We start from the raw sequence: 17,500 nt of genomic DNA on the forward strand, positions 1-17,500 counted from the left end.
AACGGTTCAGGGACAAAACAAATCAATTCTCTCTGCCTGGGCGATCTCATGGAAACGACGGAGAACGGATTTGGGCCTGTCCTTGACCACAAGGTGGGTGCTACGTACCCCAAAATGGAATAATAATAACATCAAAACAAAACGTGGCTGTCGTTAAGGCGGCCCAAGGGAAAATGGAGTGTAACGATTCGGTACTTCGGGGGGTTTCGTCGAGCGTTGCCTCGACTGTTAATTTGTCTGCGACGCCTTTGGAACTTGAAACGTCGTATTGCGAAGTTTCTGCAAAACATACACTATAGCATCGCGTCTGAGCTTATCAGCAGATTAAAGGCGGCCCGTTAGACATTAACAGGTCAATCTCTTAAGACGCATCACTCCTACTCAAACCGCCAGCGAGCGATGGCCTGGCAGGGAGTGGTGCTGTGGATGTTACTCTTTTAGCCTGTAACTTATATGTAGGTCAAGCAAGCCAACGCCTTCAGGAGAGGTCGGGCTGGCCGCGCTAAACCAAATTCCTCGCTTTTGACGACGTATCCACCCATCCCTGCCAACCACATTTTCACCCCTTGAAGCACGTCTCATTCAAACTCCCTCCCCTTCTCTCCTCTTCACAACTAATCCCACCCAGCTATCTCCTGGGACATCGAGGAGGGCTCTCTCTCTTTTTGCTTTGCTGTGTTCGTCACAACACCATCTCCTTCACGCGCAGTTGGACTGCAGACCACCCTCTCTCACACGCGCATATTCTCTGTCACTCTTGGTCGGACCTCAGTACGTGCACACCCAGCTCTCGCCCCAGGAGTACACCCCAGTCAGGCCTTGAAAAGGGGGCACCATTGGTTGCAAGCCAGAACCTAACGCTTCTTCGCCCACAGATCGCGATTAATTGCCCCTGTAATGACTTAATGGCCTTGATGTTTTCGCTGATCCGATAATAATTATCCCGTCGAATGAACCTATATCAACTCTCACCATTTTCTGTTTTGGGGAAGCTGAACCACGCGGTGGAATTAAGCTAGAATTAATACTGCGTTGCCATGACTAATTCGCCTCCTGGATCACCGCCCCGCAGCAGTATCCAGCGTCCATTGAGCGCGATAATGAGGCCTCCCCGGAGCCACAGTCGTTTGAGCGTTGGAAGCAAGCAAGGGGGAGGGAGTCGGGCGTCGGACGAAGACGGAAAGACCGCAGTCAAAGTCGGTACGTAATATGTCTACTTCGCGCCATTTGGCGCAACTTCTTGAAAGCCAATCGCTCATTTCTGCCCCCCCCCCCCATTTCAAGCTGTTCGAGTACGACCACCGTTGAAGCCCACAGACCCTGGCTACGAATTGATACCCCCTCGGTTCCAACGGGCAACCGTCCATGTCACATCTGATACGAGCTTAGCCGTGGACTCCCCTCAGGGTCGCAAACTCTTTGTTTTCGACAGAGTATTCAACGAGACCATTGACCAAGACGGTATTTGGCAATATCTCCAAGACAGCGTCAACTCGTTCGTGCAAGGGTACAATGTATCAATATTGGCGTATGGACAGTCCGGTGCCGGGAAATCGTACACTATGGGTACATCCGGTCCCGCTGAACAGAATGATCCCCAAGCCATGGGTGAGTGTAGCCCAGATTCCATCAAGGACAAGTTTCATAAGAAGTTTGGACTGACTCACTTTGGTTACCATCAGGTATCGTCCCCCGTGCAGCGCAGATGCTTTTTGAAAAATTAACGGATAGCAATGCGAATCACTCCCGAACAGGATCTACAGGATTGCGGACCCCCGCAAGATACTCAATAGCGTCATCTTTGCCGAATTTTGGAAAGGGGAACTTGGATAAAAACTGGCAACTAAAAGCCACTTATGTCGAGGTTGGCTGTCGCGAACACACTAATGGAACAATTCAAAACGACTAATAATCGCTGATAGATCTACAACGAGCACCTTAGAGACCTTTTGGTTCCAGAATCTACTCCAATGAGCGATCGAAGCACTGTCACTATCCGAGAGGATACCAAGGGACGCATCATTCTCACCGGATTAAACCAAGTGAACATCAACTCCTTCGAAGACCTTCTCGGCGCCCTAAATTTTGGTTCTGCGATTCGACAGACAGATGCTACAGCAGTTAACGCCAAATCGTCTCGTTCGCACGCGGTTTTCAGCTTGAATCTTGTTCAGCGCAAGGACCCAACCTCTACCATGTCGGCAAAGGAAAAGCGATTCTCTGTCCCTGTTGAGGCTTTTTCCGGTGCTGATACTTCATTTGTGACGGTCGATAGTAAACTTCACTTTGTGGATCTGGCTGGCAGCGAACGTTTGAAGAATACTGGCGCGTCGGGAGAACGAGCGAAGGAAGGTATATCGATTAATGCTGGACTGGCAAGTTTGGGCAAGGTTATCTCGCAGCTCTCCTCCCGTCACGCTGGAGCGCACGTTTCCTATCGGGACTCCAAACTCACACGCCTCCTTCAAGATTCTTTGGGTGGCAATGCGATTACTTACATGATTGCTTGCGTGACTCCTGCCGAATTTCATCTCAGTGAAACCTTGAATACTGTACAGTATGCACAGCGAGCCAGGGCTATCCAGAGTAAACCGAGGATTCAGCAAGTTACCGATGAGCGTGACAAGCAAGCTGTTATTGAACGACTCAAGGCTGAAGTTGCTTTTTTGCGCCAACAAATCCGGAACACCGAGGGCGGTGAGAGAAGAAGTGGGCCTCTCCAAGACCGGTCAGAACGCCAAAGCGAACGTGAGATAGAACTACAGAATCACTTGTTGGATACCCAAGAGAGCTACACCGCCTTGAGTCAGCGCCACGCAAAGCTGATCTCAGAGCTCACAAAAGCCTCCGATTTCAACGGTGACGATGACGACTTACAGAATATAATCAGTGGTAGTGCCATGGAGAGGTTGAAACGCTCACATTCTTTTGCGGAATCTGTCGAGCAAGTCGTCCTGGAATACGAAAAGACAATCCAAAGCCTAGAGTCCTCCTTGTCCAACACTCGTTCATCGCTGTCGAATACTGAGAGCACGCTTCTTGAAAGGGAGACGAAATGTGCCTATGTTGAGACAGTCAACTCTCAGCTCCAAGCCCGCATTCAAAAGATGATGGACAGAGAGGCGAACACTGAGAGCTATCTTCATGATCTAGAATCCAAGCTTGATGGTCACGCCTCAGGTGAAGAAAAGAACGCCTCAATCATTGCTGAATTGCGCAAGGAGATCGCACGTGCCCGAGAAAATGAGGCGAGCTGCGAGGATTATATCTCAACTTTGGAGGAAAGACTTGCCGAAGCCGACCAGGATATGGAACTAATGCAACGAGAAATGGAGAGATTGGAACATGTCATCGACCGCCAACGGAGTCTTGGGAAGCTGGACACTCTACTTTACGAGTTGGATCACATCCAGCAAAATGGTTCCAAGGGGGAGAAGGAAAAAGATGTTATTGTAGGCCCTCCACCTGCTACCGTACAGAAACGAAAGACTTCACGCGCACGAAGTCTTCAGCTCGATGTCCTTATGGAAGCTGCAGAGACCGCTATCCCAGAATCGGATGACGATCTCGTGGATCAACCACTGTCAGATGAAAACCTGCCAAGCGTTGATGCTCCTAATGACGATTCTGGTTTGGAAGCACTTGAAAGAGCCTCAGCACCCCAGAATGCGGACAACCTGACGGCCCACGATGAATATCCTCCGCAAAGCCCCGCACAATCACGCTTTGTTGCTGACAAGCTCGAGAGCGTGACCCACGAGTTGTTTGAACTTCGGATTCAGCATGAGAACACGGTCAATGAGTATGATCTTCTTCATGCGAAGTATGACGAAGCTCTACGCACCCTTGCAGAACTTCGCGATGCTGTTGACGAAGCCAGACATCCAGCTGAGCCCACTACCCTCTCTCCAATGGGTAAAACACACCCGGTTTCTTTTTTAGAAGACGTCGGAGCTCAGCAACTGAAAAATGGAAACCAATGTTCATTGTCGCGATCGCTTTCTTCGGAGCCCTCCTTGGAAGGGGAGTCGTCTATTTCACTTGGCGAGCCGGACACTCCGGCTATCCAGAGAGCGGAATCAAGCCAACGAGATGTTTGCGAGAAAGATGAAACTAGCTCTCGTGAACTTGAAAGCCTACGGAGGCTTTTAGTAGAACACCAAGAAGGGATGGGTGTCGTAACACAGAAATATGCTGAGCTCCAAGCCGAACATGAAGAAACCCTTGGCCTAGTCGAGCAGCTCAAAGCGGAGGTTCAGAGAACTAAAGTGGCTTCTCCAACAACTCCAACAACTCCGAAATCCCAGGTAATCCGCCGGATGACTAGCCAAAACCTTATCAATCCAGACCGTGCTCATAGATCATTTGCAACGTTGCGTAACATTGCCGCTGAGGAATTTGAGAGTCGACCGGATACTATGCAAAATTTCGAGCTTAACCTCAATACGGCAATGCATGAGCTTCACTCGCGAATGGAACGGATCCAAGCTCTTGAAGCTGAGAACAAGAACGTCAAGAAGGAAATGGAAATGAAAGCTACTATAATATCCGGCTTGACCCGAGAAAGGTCTAGTTTGCAAGGCCAGTCGCCAGTTGATTCCTCTGTTGTTTCTCAAATGCGGGATCAGATTGTGCACTGCGAGACACAAATTAAAGAACTTCAAGAAGCCCATGATATTCGAGAGAAGGAACTCACTTCCGAATTGCAAACCCTTAATGAGATGCTGACTGTTCACAAAACTGCACTTGAACACAAGGAGGTGGAGGTTCAGGGTCATAAGGAGAGGATCGTACAACTCGAAGATGAAAACACACAGTGGCAAGAAAAGCACCAGTCCGTCATGTCCGACCTTGAGTCTGCACAGGAGAAATTACAATCTACGATTGAGGAACTCCAGAGGGCGACGACTGAGCGATCTCAGTGGCAAGACAAGCACCAAGCTGCCGCGGACGAGCTGGTAGCTTCTGAGAAACAACTTCAGACGACCCGTGCCGAACTTGACGCTGCCCTTGCCAGTGTGGACGCTATGAGGAGCGAACGAAACGAGGTAGATGGAGCCAACGCCCAGCAAATCGCGGACGCAGCTACAAGCTTGGAAAACGAGCGACTTAAGCATCAAGAACTCGTTGATAGCCTTAAGAAGGATATTGAAGAGCTCAAGGAATCTATCGCTGCCAATATGTCAACGATCTCTGATCTTGAGAAGGCCCACACCGACAGCAGGACTGAACTTGCCGACCGCATCGCTGAGAAAGAAACCACTAGCAAGGAGCTTGAGTCCTATCGCAGTCGAGTCGACGAACTGTCTCGACAGATTGAAAGCCACAAGAGCGCCTCCGAAGCACAACAAGCGGAACTAGCCTCGCTCCAGATGTCTCATGCGGAGGAATTAAAAGAGCTGGAAATCCGAACAAAAGCAGCGGCAGAAGCGGAGTACGAATCACGTATTGCACAGGAGAATCTTAAGCATCAACAGGCTCTCGATGATTTACAAGCTGAGATTACTTCCTCTAAAAACGAATTGACTCAGCTTCTCAACACAATCAACTCCGTCCTAAGCACCCCTGTGACTGTTGATACCATTCACACCCAGCTGCAAGATATCATTTCCCAGAAACAACATTTTGCCGACAAATACTCGGAGCTTATCGAAGCCAATGAGGCGCTTCTTCGTCAAGTTGACGAAAAGCAAAGCGGTCATGCCGATCTTGAACAGCAGATTTCCGCTCTAAATGACAAGAGCGAGAAGCAGGAGGCCAAGGTCAATGAGCTTGCCCACCTGGTGGCTACCCATGAGGACTCACTCAGTGCTAAGGACGAGCTTATCAAGAAGAAAGAAGCTCTCATTACTGAACTTAAGACTGAGAAGGACAAAAGCTTGCGACTGGTGGAGGAGCTCGAAGAACAAATCACGAACACCTTCGACCAACATCATAATCGTTTGTCGGTCATCCAGGCTGAACGCAATCAAGCTCTGGAGGAAGCAAACGCGAAGGTTGCACTATACGAGAAAGAAGTCGAATCCTACCGTACGCGTATTGAACAACTCGAGGTAATGCAAACAATACCTAGGATCGGGGCAACAGTTCCACTAACTCTTGAGCAGGCACACACTAGAAATGGCTCCCCCGAAGGTCACAATGCCGACCGTACGAGTTCCATATCATCGAACCTCAGAAAGAGCGCCTCTGCTGCATCTCTCCCTTCCCCGCCTCCCGCAATTCCTCTCCCACCACTTCCAAATATCGCCGCTGCCGCCAATACCGGCAGCATTTCCCCACCTAGCTCGAGACATACAAGCAAGGAGCTTGTGAATGCTCAACTCGTCGAGGATCAGGAAGCTCGCATTCGCACAATTGAGAAGCACCTGCATGCGGAGAAGCAGCTTACCGCAACATTAGAAGAAGCTCTCGGCGACCTCGAGGCTCAAAGTAACAAGGTCAAGACGGACATGGAAGGCTGGAAGAAGAAGGCCTGGCAGCTGGAAGAAGAACTGAATACTCTGCGATCTGAACGTAATTCCGCCAGACTTTCGCTCCAAGCTGTGGAAGAAGAGCGAAATGCCCGACGAGAAGCAGAAGCGGCCCGCGCGCATCTGGAAGAGAAGATGAATGCCATCAGCAAGAAAAAGAAAAAGAGCACGTTGAACTGCTTCTAAGAAGCAGAGAACTCGAACCCAAATTTTCTACCCTGCTTCGCTTGCCCCTTTCCTGATGTCCACCCACATCCCTCGCAACATTTCCACTGTCTCATAATGCCTGTCGCTTATCCTCCCCCTTCTCAGCAGTCGGTTTTTCTAATGCACATGTACATCCCATCGCTTTGCTTTTTACCTTCTTATGATGTCATTTATGAACCCCGCTCCATACATCGGATGCTCATACATGCTTGTCTTTGATGTGGTGTTTCTTCTGAGTCCTGGATATCTTGTGTATTATTTCTTCCTTGGTCGCCTCATCTGCGGCGCGCTTTGTTATTTATCATTTTGCTTCATACCCCCTTTTTCTGTTTATTTTCATTTTTGATTTTGACCACGTTATGAAGATACCATCTGAGATTGACAAGTATTGTCACCATGTAATTCCACATAATGGTAAATCTTAACCAACGAAAAGGGGGAGGGGGTCTGCATTTATTTGGCTTCATTTCTGCAAAGTCCTGATTGATTTATCCATATCTTTCCCTCCCCGTCCTCGCTTCTTTTCACCTCAGTTACCCTTGGATTGTTGCATACATGTGTACTAGCTCAACTTCGACCTTTGGAACTTTGCTCCATGCCAAATTGCAATTGTCAGTCTTGCTACATTGCCTCTTTACCTTGGTATTGTAAAACCGCTGTGACCCTTGCGTATCGATGAAATGAGAGTGGTAACTGTCTTGTCAACAGTAGTTTGACTCTAGCAACACATAGTAGGGTACTCAGGGGAGATACAAATTTTATAGGCAGAGAGATTGAAGACTCGAACTGATAATTAACACGGCGGTTTGATTTAGGGACGAGTAGACAAATTTGCTTTAACTACTCCCTACGTCACATGACTTCCGCCCCTGACCTACCTACCTCACGGGACTCCGGGCAGGTTCCATTGCTCCTCACAAGAGGACAACGCCGGATGCCAAATGTCCGCCGAATCGTAGACGAAAATGCCGTCCGAACGCGCCTCATCCTCAAGATCCGCGAAGTCCCATCGCAAGAGAAATATCATCTTCATTCATCCAGATCTTGGAATTGGCGGTGCCGAAAGGCTCATTCTCGATGCCGCCCTAGCGCTCCAGTCGCGTGGCCACCGCGTAACGATATACACCTCTCACCGGGACCCAATGCATTGCTTTGAAGAGGCCCGAGATGGAACGCTGGATGTTAGGGTTGGAGGGAACACGGTGTTTCCAGCACATGTTGGAGGCAGACTGCATGTACTGATGGCGGTGTTGAGGCAGCTACATTTGGTGATGGGATTAGTACTGGAGAGGAGGAGGAAGAGGGAAGTGGGTGGTGCGGGTAGAACAAATGGTGACCAGATGATCGCTGAAGAAGACGACGCGGAGGATGATGTGTTTATCGTCGACCAGGTTCCCGCTTGCGTTCCGCTGTTAAGACTTTTCGGGTCGGAAGTGTTACGTGGCTCGAGACGGCGAGGACGAGATCGGATATTGTTTTATTGTCACTTCCCAGATCAGCTGCTCGCGAGAAGAGATGAAGGGGGTCGGGTGATTAGGCTTGTTAAAGGCTTATATCGATGGCCGTTCGACTGGTTCGAGGGTTGGGCGATGAGTGCGGCGGACAAAGTGGTCGCGAATTCGAGGTTTACATCTCGGGTGGTTAGAGAAGTCTTCGGCGAGAGACTGAGGGATGTGAAAGTGTTGTATCCTTGCGTTGACACGTCACAAAAGGCGCTCAAGATCGGCGATGGGCAGACATCGTCCTCGGAAGAGCCACTTTGGGGAGGATTGAAGGTTATACTCAGCATCAATCGGTTTGAGAGAAAGAAGAATATTGAATTGGCTATAAGAGCGTATCACGGTCTTGGAAAACAGCACAGGAGAGGAACAAGATTGGTTATTGCTGGCAAGCGTTCATATGGAACCTCTCTGCCCAGGAAGATAATCTAACTCTATATTTTGATCTAGGTGGATACGACAACCGGGTTCAAGAAAATGTCCAATACCACAGGGAACTCGACTCCCTAGCGACCAATCTCGGCCTGGAGACTGCTACGTCGAAGACGGTTGTATCAGCGCTCTCCATCCCGGCATCAATAAATGTCCTTTTCCTTCTCTCCGTTCCGTCAGCGTTCAAGCAAACTCTACTTTCGTCCTCGACGCTGCTACTTTATACACCTTCACATGAACATTTTGGAATCGTTCCAGTCGAAGCTATGCATGCTGGACTCCCGCTACTGGCTGTGAACACGGGTGGGCCACTGGAAACCATTCTGGACGGTAAAACTGGATGGTTGCGGGATGCAAGTTCTGTCGAAGAGTGGTCCAGAGTAATTAAACAGGTCCTGTGGGACATGAATTCGGAACAACTTGAAGAAATGGGAAAAATGGGCCAGGAACGAGTGGAGAAGAACTTTTCTCTCAGTGCAATGGGGGATCGCTTGGAAGAAGAGATTGATGAAATGGTCAGCTCAGCGAGACCCACGTTTGTGAGAGTACACCAGGTTATACTTTGGGTTGCCATAGCCGGTCTGGCTGTTTCCTTTCTCATTAGGATAGGGCTTGGTTTCTCTGTCGAAAGGTGATGGGCGGTCGGTATCTTACAATAAATCTAGTCATCCCATATTCTCTCACTTGAGTTCAGTGTCCTCACCGACTGGGCACCTCGAGCTCCTGTGGAGCTGGAGATGGTGGGCTGTTTGAAGGTGGTGCAGTCGCGGTAATAGCACTGTGTCTAGGGGTACTGCATGTGACGAACTCCTCAGTGATCTGCTGATTTGAGCGGTTATGGCAACTTGTTTCCACAAAATTACCGAGCCTGTTCAGAGATCATTGGATCGACTTTGGCTTAACTTGGACTGCTGGGTGAATGCTGGTTCCAAGAATTATGGCCGATATATGAGTATTCTCTGCTTGCGTTGCATTGCCGACATCTTTCCAACTAAGCTGGCAGAAATGTGCCACCAAGTTCGAGGGCCCAATGAAATCAGGGGCTGGGTTTCCTACATCTGTTCCCGCCAAGCTCTGGAATGAGAGCCTTGGAAATGAGTAGAAGCTGTCTTTTCGTATGATCTTCAAGCTTGATAGACTATCGCGATCTGACGAGGTTACTTTAGTTTCCCCGGTTGCTAAACGCCCTGGGTGATTATCCGCCTCATTTGACGGTTATATGCGATAGCTAGCCCGTTGGCCTTCAAAAATGTGCGTCCCACGTCGAGAGACGGGGCTCTTTCTTTTGCGATTAACCGTCGTTCGTTAGTTCACCGCGGTGGGAGCTCACCTGATAAATTATGTTGCTTCGTGAGCTAAACCACCCGTTACGCCATCGACCGTTCGGCGTGTGGAACCCAGCGAAGCGCTGATCCACACGGTACTTGCTGGGGGCGAGAGCCCTGCATGGCGAGGGAGCCCGTGCTTCTGGAGATGGCATAAGCTGACAAAATACCCAATTTACGAACAATCCGCACTAGTTATCCATTCCGTGTCGCATCATAGGTTGTGTAGTTACTTTCTCAACAGCAATCGGGACCTTTTTCGTCTGCTATGGCTCCATTCTACATTTACAAACACCTACGTAGAATGGAATAACTAGTCAATTTATACTACGATTTACTCCGTACTCTAGCTCCCAAGGCACTTAGGCAAGGTGAGTTGCGCGTCTTGCGCTCTGGAAATGGGTCCCTCTTGAGGCCATAAGGGCATTCGACATCCGATTTGAAGGGGAACTTGTGTTATCCACGATGTGATGCGTCCCTGTTGTCGAATTAGTCAACGGGCTGTGCGGGCCGCCACGAGAGGAACCACCGTTCTCAACGAGCCTCACATGGGAGGAGAATGCGCAGGATGTTGGTTCTGATCATCGCTTGTCCAGCCGGATTGACAAGCTCGGCGTACGCATAGACTGTACGGAGTAACATCAATCAGCGAAGCCAACGAGAGGGAGTCGTCGTTTCGCCCCTCCCGCTGCTCCTCGTCAATGAACTTGAAAACCAAGCCCGTCAACTGGGCGCCTTGGTGCCTCAACCTTTAGCACTTCATACGCACTTCTCATCTCTCTGTTAGACGGTGCAATCATCCGACCAATGGATGCAGCGCCGTTGCTGATGCTATCCTATTGGCCTTCCAAGGCGACTTGAACGATGCACCGCATGCCAATGGAACCCCAACACATGGCGGACAGCGGGGATTGCCTCACCTTTTCCCAGCCCAACATGTGGTCATACTTGGCTACGGCCGTGACAACGCACTTCGGAGCCCAAAGACAGCGAGTGGGTGTGTGATGACTATGCCCGACGTCCTCTGTGTGGTTTTGACTCAGCGCACTATGGCCAGCTGGCTCCGGTGGAGAGCGAGGCTTCTCTCCGTTGCCAGAGCGGTACTCAGAGCATCTGGGCCGAGTTGAAACTGTCTCTGAAATTGCGAGAGTATATCCCTCGGCCAAAAACTTGCCTGTGCACAATCACTCCGACTATCTTCTCTTTCTTTTACCATCATCGGATACATACGTCCCATTACATAGACGTTCTTGAACTCAGTACTCGTTAATATACGTCGACACACCTGCTTCTTCGCATGAATTCTGCTCTTTGACGATTGCTGCGAGAATCCCTCGCTCGCAGTACTTCGATTATCCAGCAGAAATGGAGGTTGAGGAGTACGTTGAGCAGTTCAACGAGGGGAAAGAGTGCCCTCGATCCGCGCAACGGCCTGTCTCCGAAACGCAAAACACAGTTCTCTACACTGTGCTGACCACAGAAGAAGTCGACTCCTCCATACGAGAGTTTTCGTATATCTGGTCTCCGGGAGGCTTCGATATCGGAGAACCTGATACCAATCGGCTCGGTGGCGGAGATGGGTCGTGCCATATCGCAATTTTTAAAATCGACACAGAGAACCCAGATACCCAGCAAAAGAAGCCCGAAGAATATGTAAGGTCTAACTTTTTTTATTGTATTAGCAGAACAAGTCTAAATTTTTATTCGAAGGAACACTCTGTGGCAGTGGATATACAAAACGACCATCACCTGCCAACCCTCCCTGCGACCTGTTACTCCGCGAATCAGGAAGAGTCATCTTTGGATTGCTCGAAAAGTCATCGACGAGATAGCTCCAGTGTTGTAAGTTACAATCCCTACTCTGCCAATTTCACAGCTCACCAACTATTCTAGTACACTCCCATCCGCCGGTGTCCGACGGCTACTGAACCGAGTGCTGATAATCGCTCGATATCATGTGGAAGTCACAAATTCGATGGATTCACCAAAGGGCCCCCTACAGAGGATGATAGAAGCGCAAAGTAAGCCCCTTTTACTCAACAAGCGGGTGCGAGTGTGCAAATCTGACCTATCTTATAGCTACTCGGACTGCCTTCAAGGTGGACAGACCTATTGCAACAATCGATACAGGTTTGCTAAAGCAGAATCCGTGTCGCTGCCTGCTCATGACAGAAGGCCACACTGTCAAGAAGATATCTCCTACTGGCAGGATGCATCGAGAGGCATACAATCGTCGGATCTTCCGCGATTTCAAGTGGACCTGCCATTACCCCGATCACGCTCTGTAGGGCGTCGGCTTATCTCTAGAATGAAGTTCTGGAACGCTTCTAAAGAGGATAGCGCGAGCTCGAAACCACGAAGCTATATGTCAAATTCCAAACGAAGCATCACTGCGTCCATTGCCAGTTCTTGGTCTAGAAAAGCGAAGGGATATTTGAAAAAAGCCTCGTCGAGGGACACATATCTGGCATCGAGAAGGGCGAAGAGCTCGCAACCCTCGATTCGAACGGTGTCGCCTAAGTCTATATTCTCACGAGTCCAAAAATCATCTGCTTCGAACTACTCGGATTTCATGACCGAGTTGAACTCTAGAACAAGAGTCGCGGTATCCACGCCCCCTCCAGAAACATCCCTATCCACTTGCTCTAAAGAACTTCCAACTTTGGATTTGGAGATCCAGATGCCACTAGGCGAACCCCGTCCGTTCCAATGCACTTTTTGCTTGATGCAATGGGAGAATAAGGAAGAATGGGCGTACCATGAGGCTGCTTTCCACATGAGGCCTTATGGAAACCTCTATTCCCAGGACGAAGGCGTCGTTACGCACGATGATGTGATGTTTTCAATGTCTGACGTCGTCTCCACGTTTAGCAGGTATGAGAATCAAGAACCTTCCCACGACGCCGAAGCAGCTGCAGAGAAATGTATTAGCTTTGGGTATCATCTTTATTCAGACAATCCACAGGCACTTGAAGGGCCCAAAAGAATAGATTCTTGGAACTGGCTCGAGAAAAGAAGCAACTGGTTTTGGAATTGCGGGTTCTGTGAGCTTATTCTACGAACTTGGGCCGAGCGACAAGAACATGTCGCTGAGCACTTTGAGCAAGGCACGACAATGATCTCCTGGAATCCACTTCGGTCTCCGTATCCGATTTCAAAGTTCACCATGACACCCGTTGAAGGCTTTCCACCTTGGGACCTCTCCCCATTACACTGTCTCCAACAGCCTGGTTTCCAAGATGAAGTCTATCGGTATGGCTATTGATGATCTTTCTCCTTACAATTGACTGCCGTAGCTAACCTGAATCGCAGTGCCAGCCAATGTCCGCCCGAACTCAAATGTCAAACCTGCGAAAAACATTTCCCCGACACGAACGCCTCCATCCAACACACCAAGCTCTGGCACAACACCCCAGAAAGCTGGATCTGCCCCGGTCCTGAGCACGCCAGCAACCCAGGTGTATTCTTCGACACCGAAATATATACTGAAGACGCATCAGACCTCGCGTCTCTCAATCTCGATGAGAATCCTAACATCCAAGCCGACCAGGCCTCCGTCAACGCAAAAAAGGTCTATACATACGACTACTGCCTGTGCTGCGGAGAGATATTTTCTGAATCCCCAGCAGACTGGAGCGCACGCAAGCAACATCTCCGAGACGTGCACTGCATATGCGAGACGGACGATATTGGCTACGATCACAAGCACAATAACGGTGAACCATTCTATCGCGAAGAGCTATTCTCGTTGCACTTGGCGAACTGCCACAACGTGAGGTTGGAGTATTTGACGGAGTTTACGGAAATCTGTCGCAAAAAAGCCCAACCACCGGTGTTGATGGTTCAGTCGGGACATTTGAAGGCGTGAAGGCATCATCTCTTGTATAATAGTTCCCCTTTTTTCTTTTTTCCTTTTCCCCCCCCAAATTCTCTTTCTACAAATTTCATGTGATGGTTGGCAGCGATGTTTGCATTTAGGTATCTTTGTATTTAAAAGCAGCGATATGCATACTGGGATAAATCCAGCAAGAACGGCGTACATTGATATTTCTCTACGGAGTGACTAGCGACGAACATAAAATAGAAAAATGAGAATAAGAAAGTAGTTAAATTACAGGCTCTCTTTTCCAGCCCAGTTCTAGTGGTTCTACCTTTTCCGGACTCCTGGCAGTAATATCTCCGTCTCCATAGTCCCTGAAATCTCATTACTCATTTTTTACTGGCACTAACTATGGTTGGTTATTTATATTCCAGTTGACCAAAAAAAACATGTGACAAAGACAGCGTTGCACATCTCCTGAGTGCGCATGGACCGAGCATCCTGTATAGGGGATATGTGGCAAATGCGGAGAGCCGGCCGAAAATCACCCTGGCCTCTTGGGCAACATAAAATGGCTCACTGGTCCTCCCACGCCAGATTCCACCCACCACCAAATGCTATTTAGCCCACTCATTCCAAGATGTCCTCCCCTTTGCTGCAGGCCCTCATTTTCAATGCTAGGAGGGTTAGGCAAGATGTCTGGCACCTTCAGGACTCGGAAATTGACTTACCAAAGTTGCTAGACTCTGTATCCAAGCTCCAAACACAGCTCATCATCCAAACTGTTTTGTTTTCAACCAAGAGCTTATTGCAAGAACTCCCAGATAATAAAGCTCTTCCAAAACAGCAAGCTACAAGAATCAAACATTTCATCAAGTTCCTGTTCAAGGCAAATTCTTATGAGTCAACAAGGAAAGTGTGACTGCAAAACTTAGACTGTTCATTATTGAAGCTTTGTGGACTTTCATATACTGTTGAAGAGATGGTTGACTTGCCCTCCCATATCTTCAATTTTCTTGTTGAAAATGTTGGAGACTTTGTGCAATGCCAAAACTTGTCACTGCTTCTATGTAGAGATGACATCAACAAGGTTGTGCTCAGTGACTTTGTCCTGGAAGACAAGGGTCTATTTATGAAATTCCTCTCCTGTTTGTCGCCGCTATCTGCTGTGAAGTCCTTGGAGCTAATAAATGAGAGAAGCACATATCAAACTGCGCCTTGCCCAACATCAACAAGATTTGGGTACGCCCAATCCTTCAAATATTAGAGGAGTCTTGCAGACATGAGCTGCAACCTCCCACTGTGAAGATCATGAGGACAGCCACTAAAGCGCATGTGTTCGGAAAAAAGATGTCTCAGGGACAAGAGTAACCACACCGGAAGAAGTAATAAGCATGCTTCCAGCTATATACAGTGAAATTGCTAACAGATGGTTAGATATTCAATACATGTATTCAAAGGCTCCAATCAGTCAAATTACACTTCTGGGTGACTTGCTTTTGGATGCAGTTTGTACTAGTCACCAATGGCAATTAGAAAGAGATTTAGGCAAGTCCACAACAGATTGTCTCACTATTCTGATTCCTAAAGATCTGGCACAAGATATTTTGATCACCTTGTGGGTTGGTCAGGAGGCAGGGCTTCAGATAAATAACACATTTAGCCTTGTGCCAAAGTGGAAATCTTTATCCAGCCATGGAGGACCTTGACTCTACACTCCTTTGGGACGCGACCCGTGCCATACTCCACCTCTTTTGTCCATTCCCAAACCGGTTCTGCGTCGTCTGGTGCCTTGGGGTCGAAGACCCGAATCAGGGATCTTCTGCCTGTTAGCCAGAAGTCAAGAAAGGAAAAAATCTAGAGATGCAGCTCACCCACCCAGGGGGTTTTCCATCACCCTCCTTCACCTTGGATGCCATGAGCCAACGCTTCAGGCCACGGTTTTTCAAAATCGTGGCCTTTGCCCACTATAAAACCATAGCAGAAATGGGGAGGATTTGTAAACCGTAGATCCACTAGTCCCGATACATTTACGTCGGAATATACTCTGTACATTTATCCGAATCCACAGTTGTTTGGAAGTTTAAAAATATATACATTCTGAATTCAGAAATGTAGCTTCCATGTGAGGATCGTACGTGTGGATCAGCGTGACAATGAATCTCTAGGAGGAATATACATGGAAAAGAGTACGCGAGGTAAAAGGTCTGTATTCTGGCAACTATGTACAACTTGTAAACAAGATTGCCACTGGCTTCCAGCAAGGGGTTTGCACAGTGACAGCCTTTTATATATGCTTGCGAGCACATGACTTAGTGTCTTGTGAGGACACATGCAACTCTCAGCAGCTTGCAAGCTGAGGCCTCTGGCCTTCATGAGTGCTGTTTGTCTGTATAAGGGGTTTGTGGTGAATCCTTACAGATTCCCCCCCCTTGTAAGCCTTGGTCCCTCAAGGCAGCTGTCTTGTTAAAAATCTTCATGAGTAGAAAAACAAAAAACCTCTTGGGAAAAATAAAAATTTCCTCATAAGGAAAAGAGTACAGCTTCACTAGAGATGTGATATCAACACAACTCTAATAACACAACAGAACCCAATAACACAACAATGTGTAGAGAGTCTCTATTGTTCTTGCTAACCCTGTGTCACTATTAGATAATGAACACTAGCTTAAGAGAGAGCTTTCTCTTGCTTTCTCTTTCTCTTCTTTTCTTCTCTTTCTTCTCTAGCCTATATCACTATTATCAAGGTAAGTGAACCCTTCAAGCACTGCTTCACATGGGAGGCAGGCTTGCAGGAGGTCTCTGATATTCTGGAAGAAAAATGGCTTCACTTTAATGTTCTGTATGATTGGCTGAAAGATCACAAGCTGGTGAGTTCACCCCTGGTTATGCCTTTGCTTCACATGGCCATTAGATTTTGTCTTCACATGGGGTTTGATTCACAGAGAGACTGATGCTTGCTAGCAGTTGCTGCTGGTGTACAGTCCTCTCCCCCTCTCTCTTATGACTTGTCTCCACTTTCCTTCCTTGGGAGGACCCCCACCCCCTCTTTTGTGGATGAGATTGGGCCTTTGGTGAGTAGTTGTGAGAAGTTTAGAAAGTGTTTGTGACTGACAGTTCTAGAGTATTATTGTTCTCTCTTCTCTCCCTCCACCAGTTGTCACTGCCCCCCCTGTGCCAGCTCAAGCTGTAAGTGCTTCTTGTGAGCTGACATTGGTTTGTGTGCTGATGGAGTTAGGGTTCTGCTGCTCTGCCTTCTCCCTCTGTAGTTATTACTCTGGCCCCAGCTGGAAATGTGAGTATTCTCTATCACATTTCAGTTTGTGGCTAATCTTCTTTAGATTGTTGTTGTTGTTTTCTCTGCACCAGCAGGGTTTGTGGGTGCTGTAATCCTGTAGGGTGCTTGAGACTGCCCAGCACCTCCCCTGCAGGACTGACAATGGTGGTCCCAGACCATCTTCACTTAAATGCCACCAGCTGCTACTTTTGCTGATGTGTTGCAGGCCAATCTGGTGGTTCTTCCAGGCCTTCCCCCCCACACAGAGGCACAAGCTTTGTCTGTCTGTAAAAGAGCATGGTGTTGCAAGCCTATCCAAAGACCTGTGCTTATTGCTGGTTTGAATAATTTAAACCAGTTGGCTGTGCATGCTCAGCTCTGTAAGAGAATTCTTGTAACTTGAGCTGGGGTCCAGCCATCATCTGAACAGAAGTGCTCTGCCTGCAAGAGAGCTCAGCAAGACTATA

At 48.4% G+C, this 17,500-nt stretch overlaps 6 protein-coding genes across 6 annotated transcripts; 4 read left to right on the forward strand and 2 right to left on the reverse strand.

The window, feature by feature from the left end:
- Nucleotides 1–1,037: 1,037 nt before the first annotated feature.
- On the forward strand, nt 1,038–7,306 carry CIMG_12417 (kinesin family protein; the record flags this gene model as incomplete). The annotated part of the gene is made up of 4 exons (XM_001240120.2): nt 1,038–1,200; nt 1,285–1,608; nt 1,683–1,864; nt 1,923–7,306. 4 exons carry the CDS (start codon nt 1,038–1,040, stop codon nt 6,657–6,659), a joined length of 5,406 nt encoding a protein of 1,801 aa, XP_001240121.2. The 3' UTR covers nt 6,660–7,306.
- Nucleotides 7,307–7,645: 339 nt separating this feature from the next.
- On the forward strand, nt 7,646–10,239 carry CIMG_09741 (alpha-1,2-mannosyltransferase; the record flags this gene model as incomplete). The annotated part of the gene is made up of 2 exons (XM_001240119.2): nt 7,646–8,573; nt 8,630–10,239. 2 exons carry the CDS (start codon nt 7,646–7,648, stop codon nt 9,244–9,246), a joined length of 1,545 nt encoding a protein of 514 aa, XP_001240120.1. The 3' UTR covers nt 9,247–10,239.
- A 59-nt stretch (nt 10,240–10,298) lies between these two features.
- On the reverse strand, nt 10,299–11,173 carry CIMG_12949 (uncharacterized protein; the record flags this gene model as incomplete). Its single annotated transcript, XM_004445180.1, has 5 exons — nt 10,299–10,414; nt 10,485–10,562; nt 10,652–10,772; nt 10,857–11,110; nt 11,167–11,173. The coding sequence occupies 5 exons, from the start codon at nt 11,171–11,173 to the stop codon at nt 10,299–10,301; spliced, it is 576 nt and encodes a 191-aa protein (XP_004445237.1).
- A 128-nt stretch (nt 11,174–11,301) lies between these two features.
- On the forward strand, nt 11,302–14,055 carry CIMG_09740 (uncharacterized protein; the record flags this gene model as incomplete). The annotated part of the gene is made up of 5 exons (XM_001240118.2): nt 11,302–11,589; nt 11,647–11,778; nt 11,830–11,957; nt 12,016–13,188; nt 13,249–14,055. 5 exons carry the CDS (start codon nt 11,302–11,304, stop codon nt 13,802–13,804), a joined length of 2,277 nt encoding a protein of 758 aa, XP_001240119.1. The 3' UTR covers nt 13,805–14,055.
- A 1,412-nt stretch (nt 14,056–15,467) lies between these two features.
- CIMG_12950 (uncharacterized protein) lies at nt 15,468–16,065 on the reverse strand (the record flags this gene model as incomplete). The annotated part of the gene is made up of 3 exons (XM_004445181.1): nt 15,468–15,582; nt 15,635–15,723; nt 15,895–16,065. The coding sequence occupies 3 exons, from the start codon at nt 16,063–16,065 to the stop codon at nt 15,468–15,470; spliced, it is 375 nt and encodes a 124-aa protein (XP_004445238.1).
- A 347-nt stretch (nt 16,066–16,412) lies between these two features.
- CIMG_12951 (uncharacterized protein) lies at nt 16,413–17,377 on the forward strand (the record flags this gene model as incomplete). Its single annotated transcript, XM_001240117.2, has 6 exons — nt 16,413–16,503; nt 16,721–16,830; nt 16,880–16,945; nt 16,995–17,051; nt 17,098–17,150; nt 17,260–17,377. 6 exons carry the CDS (start codon nt 16,413–16,415, stop codon nt 17,375–17,377), a joined length of 495 nt encoding a protein of 164 aa, XP_001240118.2.
- Nucleotides 17,378–17,500: the final 123 nt, after the last annotated feature.

The sequence above is a fragment of the Coccidioides immitis genome (assembly GCF_000149335.2).
Source record: "Coccidioides immitis RS genomic scaffold supercont3.2, whole genome shotgun sequence".
Classification (NCBI taxonomy): Eukaryota; Fungi; Ascomycota; class Eurotiomycetes; order Onygenales; family Onygenaceae; genus Coccidioides; species Coccidioides immitis.